The 14,012-nt window shown below is 37.6% G+C and overlaps 1 protein-coding gene across 1 annotated transcript in view; it reads left to right on the top strand.

Annotated features, from left to right (window-relative positions):
- LOC103136600 (arachidonate 8S-lipoxygenase-like) overlaps window positions 1-1,576 on the top strand; it is an 18,051-nt gene extending 16,475 nt beyond the window's left edge. The window contains exons 13-14 of the mRNA XM_016670351.1: window positions 713-883; window positions 1,397-1,576. Coding sequence (XP_016525837.1) covers window positions 713-883; window positions 1,397-1,576 — 351 coding nt within the window. The remainder of the gene's footprint in view (window positions 1-712; window positions 884-1,396) is intronic.
- Window positions 1,577-14,012: the final 12,436 nt, after the last annotated feature.

The raw sequence follows: 14,012 nt of genomic DNA, 5'->3' as shown, positions 1-14,012 counted from the left end.
GTCAGCATCCAGCGTTATTCATGTTTTTTTAGGACATATTCCGTGCAGTTTTCTAAAGAAATATTGAAATATTAAAAAGATAGATTAGCTATGGACAAAATATCCCGCGGGAGACCAAATTTGTAGTCAAACAGTAACGGTATCTGTAGTGACGCCATGGAAACTTGGTCTGGGATATGCAGTGTAACATCTGTTAGCATCTGTTAAACAGTGAAAGCTGCCATGCTGAGCTCCAGATCTTCTCCTCTAGCAGCTGATAACGCTGCCATTTTAGATCCACAAATCTGCTTGGCTGGAAACATTTCATCATCTCTGAATGATGCGTTGTAACATTACCGCTATTATTTCAATATTAATTTGATTTATAATCACATTTCAATATGACATAAAGAGCATTATAAATAAAATGTATTATTATTGTGGGCTAAGGTACAGATCTTTATTTCGTTGCTGCTAATGAAATTTCACAGATCTATACATAATTAAATATTAGGATAATTTTTTGCTGCTTACAGAAATACTTTTCTATTTGGAAAAATTGCGTTTTTGAACAAACTGAGTGATCTGATAACTGTGATCCTCTGATAATTCATCTAACATTTAACTGCAAACTACAGCTGACGTGTGTTTATTCAAACTAATCATCAAAGAAAAGTCAAGAGCAGGATCTGCAGAACATTTGGTTGATGTCTGTTGGGTTTGATTCCTGCAGTACGACTTTATTGGCTGGATGCCCAACACCCCGGTGTCCCTGGAGCGCCCACCGCCTTCCAGAAAGGGGGAAGCTACAGAGGAAACGCTGCTGCACACATTTCCTGCTATGGACACGACCGTGCAGGGCATGGCAACAGTTTGGCTGCTCAGCCAGCCGTCCACTGACGCGGCAAGTAGTGGCTCTGGTTCTGGTAACATGTCGCCAAACAGCGCCACCTCGTGGTTCTGGTCAGAAACATTGCAATACAGCTGCAGTGCCACCAGGTGGCAAAAATGCAGCAAATACTCAGGTTGACTGAAGCATTGTGTCATTTCTCATGTCTGAAGTGGAAACAAAAGTCCTTTATGGCTCTAATTTCCAGAATAATAATTCATAAAGTCCAATTCTGGGTAGAGCTTATCCTAACCATAAAAATAATGTCTTTTATTTCCAGAGATCTAGTTTACATCTAATTACCACAGACAGAGTTTAGAGTCATTTCTAAACACATTAATTTTTTGACATCATAAACAGACATGTGCAAACAGAGCAGAAAATTATTATAATTTTGATGAGATGTGTTGTAGCCTTGATGGACATTTATACAGCACCCTCTACAGGCAACTCTATTAACTAACAGATTTTTGACCTGTGTGTAAATAATGACTGAAAGCAGCCTGATCATTCCTCTGATGTCAACAGGAGTATCTTGGGAACTACCCAGAGCAGCGCTTCACTGAAGATGTTCCCCTCGAGAACATAAAGGTCTTCAAAGAGCAGCTTGAAAAGCTGAGTCTTAAAATCTGCCAGAGAAACGAAGGTCTTGATCTGCCTTACACGTACCTGGACCCGAAGAATGTGGAGAACAGCGTGAGCCTTTAGGCCGGATCCTCCATGGTTCCAGTTGAGTTCAACCTGAACAGAACCGCATGGCGAATGTCTGGGGGATTCTGGATTGGTGGAGGGAAAATACGACTATCTTAGAAACTTTAATGATTAAAACTGTTTCCATAGAAACCGGAATGACTAAAACTAATGTTTTCATATGAACTTTAATGATTAAAACTGTTTTCATATAAACTTTAATGATTAAAAACTGTTTTCATATAAACTTTAATGATTAAAGCTGTTTTCATGTAAACTTTAATGATTAAAACTAATGTTTTCATATGAACTTTAATGATTTAAAACTGTTTTCATATACACTTTAATGATTAAAGCTGTTTTCATGTAAACTTTAATGATTAAAACTAATGTTTTCATATGAACTTTAATGATTTTAAACTGTTTTCATATACATTTTAATGATTAAAGCTGTTTTCATGTAAACTTTAATGATTAAAACTAATGTTTTCATATAGACTTTAATGATTAAAGCTGTTTTCATATACATTTTAATGATTAAAGCTGTTTTCATGTAAACTTTAATGATTAAAACTAATGTTTTCATATGGANCATACAGTGTTCATGTTTTTTGGTTTTTTTTCATCCAGACGGCTTCCCACGCCCCCCCTGCAATGACACGGCGCCCCCCCCTAGGGGGCGCGCCCCACAGTTTGGGAACCTCTGCTCTAAGGACATTCAGTCTGTAAGCATAAATCCTGGGAATTTTGTGTCACATTTTGACAAAATCTCTGAGTGTTCTTCTTCAGAAGATTCGTTTTCAGAAGAAAACTCAGAACATGACATTCAAATTGAGCCACAACATTGTGACACCATGGAAGTTAAAGAAATGGATGTTTCCTTTAATGAAGTTCATTCTGAAAGCAGAAATGCCAAGAATGTTATGTCACAAGTTTCTAAGTGGATTCGCCAGCTAGGGAATAGGTTTGCAAATATCCGACCAAAGAGAAATAGCTATTTTTTTTCTTTGCGATGAAAAGTTTGAGGAGGCTTATTAATGGTAAATGGACTGATCTTTTATAACGCTTTTCCAATCATTTTCACCACTCAAAGCACTTTACACTAGAGTCACATTCACCCATTCACACTCACAAATGCTCACACATTTATACACCGATATGCAGATTGGTAGGCAATTTGGGGTTAAGTGCCTTGTCCAGGTACACATCAAAATGCGGCAGGAGGAAGCTGGAATCGAACCTACAACCTTCCGATCACAATCTGGATAGAGCAGTCGATCACAAGATGACAACTCTATCCACAGAGCCAAGGTCGCTACGATGACCTGATTTCACCTCTGGAAGAACTTCAAACACATTTCGGAGGAAAAGGCAGAGGCAAGGACTTCAGACGCTGGTAGAGCAGCTGGTTAACAGGAAAACCTGTTAACCATTTCGTCATGTGACATGAAATGATGAAGGTATTGACAAGGACCCAACAGGGAAACACAGACACAGGTTGGGTTAAATACATCAGGGAGTAATCAAAGGGAAACAAGAGACAGCTGGAGACAATTAAGGGGTAGACAGGATAACACAGAGACTCAACTGAACACAGAAACCTAAATCAACACACAGAAAAACCAAATCTTCACAGTACCCCTCACTTTCAAGGGCGGCTCCCTTAAGCCCAAAGAGTTCAAAAACAAGGAGGAGTGCTGGATGGAGAGCCAGAGTCCAGAGAAACACAAGGAAAACAAACCCTGTCCACAACAAAAAATAATCCAACCTGGCGGTCCGATCCTCGGCTGAGGAAGCTGACTCTTGGGACGTGGAACATCACCTCTCTGGTGGGGAAGGAGCCAGAGCTGGTGTGTGAGGTTGAGAGGTTCTGGCTAAAAATAGTCAGTCTCACCTCAACGCATGGCTCTGGTTCCGGAACCAGTCTCCTTGAGAGGGGCTGGACGTACTTCCATTCTGGAGTTGCCCAAGGTGAGAGGCGCCGGGCAGGAGTGGGCATACTTGTTGCTCTCGGTGCCTGTACGTTGGGGTTTACCCCAGTGAATGAGAGGGTACCCTCCCTCTGCCTATGGGTGGATGGACGGGTTCTGATTATTGTTTGTGCTTTCGGGCCAAACAGCAGTTCAGATTACCCACCCTTCTTGGAGACCTTGGAGGGGTACTGGAGGGTGCCCATCCTGGGGACTCCCTTGTTCTGCTGGGGGACTTCAACACTCACATGGGCAATGACAGTGAGACCTGTAGGGGTGTGGTTGGGAGGAATGCCCCCCCAATCTGAACTTGAGTGGTGTTCTGTTGTTGGACTTCTGTGCTCGTCACGGATTGACCTTAATGAACACCATGTTCAGGCATAAGGGTGTCCATATGTGCACTTGGTCGCAGTGCGATGATCAACATTGTCGTCGGATCTGCGGTCCGACTCTCGGCTACAGAAGCTGACTGTAGCCGAGCTGACTGTAGCCCTCTTCACTCGGGTAAAGAGAGGGGCGGAGCTGTCCACTGACCACGTTTGGGCAGGCCCAAACATGTTTTGAGGGTCTCCTGGGAACGTCTGGCAAAGTCTCCTGTCGTGCGTTTCTGCAGTGTTGCTTTGCTGGCTAGTGATGGGTAGATGAGGCGTCATGTAGAGTTTCACCCCATAGCAAAACTGTATTGATACTGTTTTACTGAATATTGACACGTGCTGGACATTAAACATCCCTGCAGGCAACATAGTTGACAGAATGATTTGATGACCTAGTCTATACAATAAGATTTGTCATTGCATATTATATTATATCATATCTTCAGTTATTTTAAAATACAATATATTTGATATTTAAGGGAACGTGTTTGGAATGAGGATGCTTGTGGACGTTTTTTTTTTTTGTTGTTGTTGTTATTTGTTTTTTCATAAATTTTCATTAAAAAACCATGTTTTTCTGTGGTGGGATGGTGTAGCCCGCCCACTACAGAGGGCTACACCACCCTCCCCTGCTCTGTGCGCCAGGTGCAACTAGAAGCGCAACGTTGATTGGTGGGCGGGGCCGATGCCTATATAGTTGGGCAGGTTGCTGCAAGGTGCGTGTGTCTTTGTTTCTCCCACTGTTGCTACGGTTGGCGGCTACGTGTCGGCTTGTGGGTTTGGTCGACTCGTCTGTGATCGTAAGTGGCAGTTTTGCTATCCGTGGCTGAGATCATGGTTGGTTTTTGGGTGCTACACTTATTGTGCGTTTCTGCAGTGTTGCTCTTAGTGATGAGTAAATGAGCCGTCATCTTGTGACTTTTAGAAAAGATCTTCACCTGCTGGTCACATTTCCAACATTTTGAAATTTAGTCTGTTACACTTTATTGACACAACTTCCCCTGCAGTAGAAAAAAATTACTTAAACAATACATTCATATGAAATAATTTATAAAAAGCAACTGAGTAATTTGTAGAATGGCTGTATACCTGAGTTTATCCTAGGTGTATCTGAGACTTCATTAACATCAGGGAATGCTGAAACACCTGAAGAAGAGAAAGGAGGACTTTACTCAGAAATCAGGTGCAAACATGGCTGCAGGAACAGAAAGAGGATAAACAGTTAAAGATTAAAAAGCATCACAGTTTATATGCAAACAAGTTTCAGTCTGAAACAGAATCAGAGTTAAGTTTGAGAGTCACAGAGAGCAGCAGCCTCCCTGGAACCAGTGGAAATGTCTCCAGTGTCCCCAGTGTCTCCAACTCACCCAGCCCCAGCAGCAGCAGCAGAACCTTCAGCAGAGCCATTGCTGGTCCAGCTCTCTGTGAATGTCTGCAGTCCTGCAGCAGCTTTTAAACTCTGTTCACAACTTCCTGCTGGAAAGAAAGCCACCAATCACAGGACAGACACCGATCTGTCCAATCACAGGACAGACACCGATCTGTGCTGTCATCTGCATACAGAGGAACTTTAACATCTCATCGTTGTAAAGAAACTTTAAAAAGTTCTTGTTGCATTGACAGATTTTTTCACAAAACATTTCCCCGTCTTATAACTTGAATAATAAGCGAATGAAACAAGAACTTTCTCTTGTTTTGAGTTAATATTCTGGAATTGACTCAAAACAAGCATCTCCTGCTTTAGATATTATTAATTAAAGTTACTTGCAAGTTAGTTGTACCTTATCTAAAGTGAACTGAGAGATTTGCACTTGAAAATAGATAATTGATAAATGTTCTCTTTTTGCCGTGCACAAGCTTGCAAAGAGTTTTGCTGAAGGGAGAATTTGATTGTATAATTTATTAAATAAAACTGATTTTCTGAAGAAGGAGAAACCCGTTCTTGTTTTCAGGTTGATGGGGAGGTGGTTTTCTCAGAAAAAACTGTTTGTCTAATCTACAAGAATTCGCATATGCCTTTGCTACTGAAACTAGAATCATTTTGTTTATTGACGTGCTGTGAAAATGACCCTCTACAGAGGTTTTCAAAGTGTGGGACAGCTAGCCTCCATGTTAGCTTCTATGCTGACCTCTATTGAAAATAAATTCTGTTTTTCTTCTCTCTCTTTTAGCTAGCTGCAAAGCTAACCTGAATGAAATCACATGTTAGGAAAGCCCCTCAAAGCAAAGATTAGAGTATGTGTTACACTAGAAAATGCTTTCTTCATGGTGTAGCTTAGATATAAGCCAACAAAGGGGATCACAAACTGTTCTTGGATGTTGATTTTTGGTTGAAGTCGACAAAAGACGGTGGATCAACCATCAAAAACCATCCAATCAAACCGTTGAAACTGTGTCATTGAATCAATCTTGATTTGTGGTTGAAATCTGATGACTGAAATGCCAGTTCCAAAACCAAACATTTCCAACAAAGGCTATGGGTGGTAAGAGGTGGTTTGATTCTTGATTGTTTGAAAAAATATATTCTTTATTTCTTGTAAAAATAGACAAGTAATTACAAAAAAATTCTTACAACTTAGTTGAAAACAAAATTTAACTTAATCTGACATTTCAAGTTCAAAAAGTGGTCAAAGAAGTCATTTTACAAAATCTCCTGTCATCACACCGGATATTTGCCCAAACAATGAACCTGCACCAAGCACCCACTGTGTTCTTAATTACTCAAATTAATGAGAGGGTCTAACAGTTTACCAAAGTAATCTAAACAATTACAATTATTTAAAAAAAAAAACTAATCACAGATTTTGGTTCTAAACTAACTTAAATATATTCTATCTGCCCAAAGAAGAAAACGAAATTAGTAGAAATTACAATTCACAAAATTTAACATAAATGGCCACAACAATACTGTAGCAATAATTTGAGCTGCAGTGTGAAGCCAAACACCCCACAATTAAATAAATCAAGATGTCCCAAAAGCATCGGCAGACTGGCGTAGGGGCCACCGGGAGATTCCAGGTATATTAAGGGCCGGTCCAAGGTAATATGGGACTTAGACAGATTCATGATTTAGGCTCTCTGATGAATGTTAAGAACGTCAGCATCACTAACTGTTTAAATATAGATTTAGAGCTCAGATTAATTGGCCAAATTTAAAATCAATCACTGTTTATTGGTTATTATTTGCTCTCATGTATTTGTCAACAAACCCAGCTCAATCACAAAGATTACACCCTATTGTAGCCATGNTACATTTTAATGATTAAAGCTGTTTTCATGTAAACTTTAATGATTAAAACTAATGTTTTCATATGGACTTTAATGATTAAAGCTGTTTTCATATAAACTTTAATGATTAAAGGTGTTTTCACAGAAACCTTAATGATTAAAACTAATGTTTTCATAGAAACTTGAGTGATTGTAATAAAATCTGTGTTTCTGAACCGCTGTCAGACAGAAAACAGGACCAGCAGGAATCTGGAGTTGGACCTTTGAAGCTGTTTGTGATTAAATAAAAGCAGGACATTTATTCAATATTTTTCTGTGATTTTAGAGCTGCAGAACTTTGTTTCAGATGTTTGGGATCGTTTCATTTATGAACTAAACCACAGCATGATTAATGATGAATAATCTTAGAGGTATTATTCAGATTTCTTGGGTGAACCCAATAAGTTCATGTTGATCAGAAAAAGCAATAAACACATCTTAAAATGGTCTCATCAGAATCAGTCTGGACCTGACTGGGTTTTATGTTTCAGGTTATAAAACTGCTGAGTTTTGCAGCACAAGACAAGAAACACATAAAATTTATATTTTCTCGATCTTGACGTAACCAACTGACCCTCAGCCTCAATCTAATGAGTACGGCTGACCCTTTCTCAGCGTGTCACTCCATGCATGACAAACGTCAGAACCTGATTTTCCTAGAGCACCGTTCCTGGCAGAATTTAAACTGGAATGCATTTTATTTAAACTGGTAAACAAGACAAGATTTACTGGGACAGCACAACATTAAGAGGCGAGGTTTGACTTTCCCCTGATCCATCCATCCATCCATCCATCCATCCATCCATCCAATAAAAAAGTAAATCTCCTCCCTCGCCGTACGCCGTCATGCCTGACCGTGCCGTGCGCCGGCTGCTGGAAATTAAGCCGCCCAAAGTTCGCTGACGTAATTTCCGTTGCGCGAACCTGAAAATTTGGCGCCGCAGCGTTGAAATCAGACACAGGAGCGTCCAGCAGAGAGATAATTACAGAAATGTCTCTCAGTACTGATGTGTTGTGACGGATTGTAGCGGCTTATTTTAGTGTTTTTGTGGGCGGCATCTGCTGGAGATGCGGCCCGGGTTGTATTTGTGTGCTGGCGTCGTTAGCTGACTCCACCGGTACCGCTAACCCGACCAGGTTCTGAAAACAGGCAGCTTATTGAACCGCATACTAATCGATACAAGGCTAACATTTATCCTCAGTCACAATGAACAGGAACAAGATGAAGAAAACCAAGGTGAGTCACATTCCTAGTAGCTAAAAACTGAGCTGGATGTGGAGCTTATTATTGGTCTAAAACGTTCCCAGTGTTATCATTTCTGTGCCTTGACCATTTGAACAAGAAAACTTTTTACGGTTTGAGTTGATCATAAAGTTGTCATGCAGCGCTGTAACTACGCGACAACAAATTCCTGCCCGATTTCTCTGATTGGTTTCCTCTTTATTGATTGGTTGGTTTCCTTTTTAATGATTGATTGGTTGGTTTCCTCTTTATTGATTGGTTTCCTCTATATCATTCTGACTGGTTGGTTTTCTCAGGTGACTGCTGGGTTAGTAGGAGGGCAGCAGAACATATCTTCATTCTTTTGCTCCAAAAACCAAAAGGTAAGTCCTGGACACGTTTGTTTTTGAACTGTTATTTGATTAAAACCCAGTTTGCTTGTTTTTTATTTGGACAGTTGCTCCAGCTCTGTCAGGAGCTTGTCTTGATTACTGAAATTCAAGCCTCGCCTCTGCAGATCTGGACTTTGACTGGGCCGTTCTAACATAAACCACTCCATTGTAGATCTAACTTTATGGTTGTGATCGATGTCCTGCTGAAAGGTGAACCCTTGAGTTTGCTTTTCGCAGACTAACTTATCTTTTCTGAAGAAATGCTTATTGCTGACCGCATTTAATTTGTGCAATTATTTATAAGTAGAATAAAGTTGAATTCAACTATAATAAAGAATTCAACTTTATTATTGAATTCTTGTGACATATTGAACATGCAACAAGTACAAAGGAACAAAATGGAGTTTGCATCCATCCAGAAGTGCTAAGCAAGAGAAAGGAAAAAAAATATATATATTGTGTAACAAATGTTTTTTATAAACAGGAGTGGATTATCTGTACAGTAGACCTGAAAAAAGCTTTTCTTTTTTTGTTGCCCTCTGCTGCATGGCTTGTAGAAAATTTAAACATAATTTCTGATTTCTAAAAGCCAGATATATGGTCAGCAGGTTTTCCAACCTGAGTGTTGAATCTCTGCAGCTCCTCCAGAGTCACCATGGCCGTTGTGGTTGCATTTCTGATTAATGTTCTCACCTGGCCTGTCAGGTTAGGTGGATATTTGAAATGTTGCAGCAAATGAATGCTTGGTAAATGAAAACGAGCTTGATAATTTACAATTGGATGATTTTTAGTTTTTCTCTTTTCTGTCTTTCTGCCAAAAACTGGTCAACAAAAGGCTTCAGTCTCAGCTAGTTTATTTGTTTTTGTTCATTTATTTTTGGATATTTAAAATGTCTTTCAGTTCCAGATTTAAATGTTCATCAGAGCTTAAAGTTTATTCATCTTTGAAAATGTGTTCTTGTATTATTATAATACCATTATATTACTTGAAAATGGTGTTAAAACAACAATTTTATTCTTTTCTGCAATAACTTCAGGGACAGGTTAACATCTAGATAAATTTATCTAGTTGCCATTGTCTTCAGGATTTGGTTCGATCTTTAATTATAATCAATAAACATCTGAAACCTTGGATAAATATGTTTATTGTTTATCTAAAATTAGATTAAGTTACTTACAGGTTGACTTTTCAAGATGTTTATTGGAACTGGGTGTTTAGTGGAATTAGAGTAAAAGCAGCAGAAACAGATTAGATTTTTTTAAATAATTTTGTTTAATGTGAAGGAGTTTATGGTCTGAATACTTGTGGAAGGAAATGCATTGTTGCACAAATCAACTGTCGTTTCCTCTCCTCTGTTTGCATGAAACTGTAAAAATTTCTCCAATCTTATTGTCTGTTTTTTAGGTTTTGCCATCAAACAGCAAAGCTGAGCCTCAGATTAAAGAAATTAAATTCAGACTAAGCACTCCTCCTCTGAGGCGGAGAATCCTCGGTGACCTTGAAAACCTCGTTGACCATAAAAACCTCGGTGACCTTGAAAACCTCGGTGACCTTGAAAACCTCNGATCTGTCCAATCACAGGACAGACACCGATCTGTGCTGTCATCTGCATACAGAGGAACTTTAACATCTCATCGTTGTAAAGAAACTTTAAAAAGTTCTTGTTGCATTGACAGATTTTTTCACAAAACATTTCCCCGTCTTATAACTTGAATAATAAGCAAATGAAACAAGAACTTTTTCTTGTTTTGAGTTAATATTCTGGAATTGACTCAAAACAAGCATCTCCTGCTTTAGATATTATTAATTAAAGTTACTTGCAAGTTAGTTGTACCTTATCTAAAGTGAACTGAGAGATTTGCACTTGAAAATAGATAATTGATAAATGTTCTCTTTTTGCCGTGCACAAGCTTGCAAAGAGTTTTGCTGAAGGGAGAATTTGATTGTATAATTTATTAAATAAAACTGATTTTCTGAAGAAGGAGAAACCCGTTCTTGTTTTCAGGTTGATGGGGAGGTGGTTTTCTCAGAAAAAACTGTTTGTCTAATCTACAAGAATTCGCATATGCCTTTGCTACTGAAACTAGAATCATTTTGTTTATTGACGTGCTGTGAAAATGACCCTCTACAGAGGTTTTCAAAGTGTGGGACAGCTAGCCTCCATGTTAGCTTCTATGCTGACCTCTATTGAAAATAAATTCTGTTTTTCTTCTCTCTCTTTTAGCTAGCTGCAAAGCTAACCTGAATGAAATCACATGTTAGGAAAGCCCCTCAAAGCAAAGATTAGGGTATGTGTTACACTAGAAAATGCTTTCTTCATGGTGTAGCTTAGATATAAGCCAACAAAGGGGATCGCAAACTGTTCTTGGATGTTGATTTTTGGTTGAAGTCGACAAAAGACGGTGGATCAACCATCAAAAACCATCCAATCAAACCGTTGAAACTGTGTCATTGAATCAATCTTGATTTGTGGTTGAAATCTGATGACTGAAATGCCAGTTCCAAAACCAAACATTTCCAACAAAGGCTATGGGTGGTAAGAGGTGGTTTGATTCTTGATTGTTTGAAAAAATATATTCTTTATTTCTTGTAAAAATAGACAAGTAATTACAAAAAAATTCTTACAACTTAGTTGAAAACAAAAGTTAACTTAATCTGACATTTCAAGTTCAAAAAGTGGTCAAAGAAGTCATTTTACAAAATCTCCTGTCATCACACCGGATATTTGCCCAAACAATGAACCTGCACCAAGCACCCACTGTGTTCTTAATTGCTCAAATTAATGAGAGGGTCTAACAGTTTACCAAAGTAATCTAAACAATTACAATTATTTAAAAAAAAAAACTAATCACAGATTTTGGTTCTAAACTAACTTAAATATATTCTATCTGCCCAAAGAAGAAAACGAAATTAGTAGAAATTACAATTCACAAAATTTAACATAAATGGCCACAACAATACTGTAGCAATAATTTGAGCTGCAGCGTGAAGCCAAACACCCCACAATTAAATAAATCAAGATGTCCCAAAAGCATCGGCAGACTGGCATAGGGGCCACCGGGAGATTCCAGGTATATTAAGGGCCGGTCCAAGGTAATATGGGACTTAGACAGATTCATGATTTAGGCTCTCTGATGAATGTTAAGAACGTCAGCATCACTAACTGTTTAAATATAGATTTAGAGCTCAGATTAATTGGCCAAATTTAAAATCAATCACTGTTTATTGGCTATTATTTGCTCTCATGTATTTGTCAACAAACCCAGCTCAATCACAAAGATTACACCCTATTGTAGCCATGATAACACAACAATAAAACTATCAAAATTATTCTTTGCATTTTACAAAGTAAACATCCTAATTAAATCCTAATATTTTTATTATTATTAGTTTCAGTTTTTCTTTGCTGAATTTATTGAATAAAATTTAATAGCTCTGTAATTCTTAATGAATGAATGTTAAAGTTTTAGATTTATGGTCTGTGTTACAATTCAAGTAGTTATAGCGGCCCTGAATGGCCCCTACCACCAACTACTGAGATTTCCTCATCTTGATATCTGAACCTTATAATTCTAGATCTCAGAAGAGCTAACATTCAAAAATGATGTAGAGTTAACCACTCTGAGCCTTTTTGATGTTTAAAGCAGCCTGCAGCCAAGTTGCTATAGTCAGACATTATTAGGGTTTATTTAGTAAAATAGCAGAAAATTTGCTTATTTCATAACTTCATAACCAGTAACCTTCTCTCCTCTGGTCTGTTTAACAGCTACAGTCTCAGATCAGATCAGCCCTCCAGGATGTCAGCAGCAGAAACAGCAACATTGAGTCTATCAGGGAAACATAGACTACATTTGCTTTGCTTTGTCCCACATGATGACAATGATACAGTATGATCCGATTAAATATTAGATTCTTGACTAATATAGGTTATGTTGTTGTACGATGTTTTAAGATCTTGTTCAATGTGCCCCCTCTTTAACTTTGAGCCCCTGCTCCTCCAAAGGTCTATGCACGGCCCTGTGTGAAGGTGCAGCTGTGTGCATGTGAGCAGATAAAACAGAGAAAAGACAGAGTCCTACTGTCCATAACAGAGTGTTCCTCATGAATTTCTTGTGACATTTCTTGTCTATTAAATCACAAGATTCCGTTTCTTTTACGAAGGACATTTTAGTTACATTTTTGTTTTTCACAATGTAGCATCAGGGATTTTCTCTATTTTTAACTGTAGTTAAATATGAGCAAACTGTCTTCAAAAATTAAAAAAAGTTCACAGTTTCCTAACAATAAATCCCACACCAAATGTGTTCGAAGCATCCAAGTTTATAGAAAGCCATCAAGCTCATTAATGCAGAGACTTTCTAGCACTGCTACATGACAGATAAAGTGTTTGTGTCACTGTTAGTTCTTTGTTTATGGCCATACCACCCTGACATAGAAAATCGGGTTAATGGAAAAAGGAAATTGAAAAATGATTAAATTAAAAAATAGATTAATGAAAAATGGGTAAATAGATAAAGGGATAAATGAAAAATGGACAAATGAAAAATAGATAAATGAAAAATAGATAAGAGAAATTGAGAAATAGATAATCTGAAAAATAAATGAAAAAATTGGCTTAATGAAAAAGGAAAATTGAAAAGTGGTTAAATGAAAAATAGATTAATGAAAAATGGGTAAATGGATAAAGGGATAAATGAAAAATAGATAAATGTAAAAGAGAAATTGGGAAATTGATATGAAAAATAAATAAATGAAAAATTGGTTTAATGAAAAAGCTAAATTAATTATTTAACAATTTTTTTATTTATTTCAATAATTTTCTTCATTTTTTGATTTATTTTACTCTTTTTATTTATTTCACCCATTTATTTATTTATTTAATTTTGGCTGAAATGACTCTCCATAGAAATGAACATGCAGCATCTAATCTCTGCAGCTCTGGAGTTACTATTCCTGATTTAGTTCTAGAGAACTTTAAACTCCAACTAGACCAAAGAGATGTGCACAAAAATAATGAAACAGAAGTCACATTATATATGGAGAGCCATTTCAATTTTGGCTGAAATGGCTCTCCATACATTTCTGATGTAAAATAAATAAACAATCAGCCAGAAAATGTTTATTTTTCATGCATTTATTGATTTATTTTTAATTTCTGAGGTGAAGAGAAAACTCCATTAGGGAGGTGAAGATCAGGTAAGAAAGAAAACAAAACAATGAATTTATTC

The sequence above is a fragment of the Poecilia formosa genome, unplaced genomic scaffold (genome assembly GCF_000485575.1).
Source record: "Poecilia formosa unplaced genomic scaffold, Poecilia_formosa-5.1.2 Scaffold33, whole genome shotgun sequence".
In the NCBI taxonomy this organism is placed as follows: domain Eukaryota; kingdom Metazoa; phylum Chordata; class Actinopteri; order Cyprinodontiformes; family Poeciliidae; genus Poecilia; species Poecilia formosa.
This window is presented reverse-complemented; position numbering and strand designations above follow the sequence as displayed.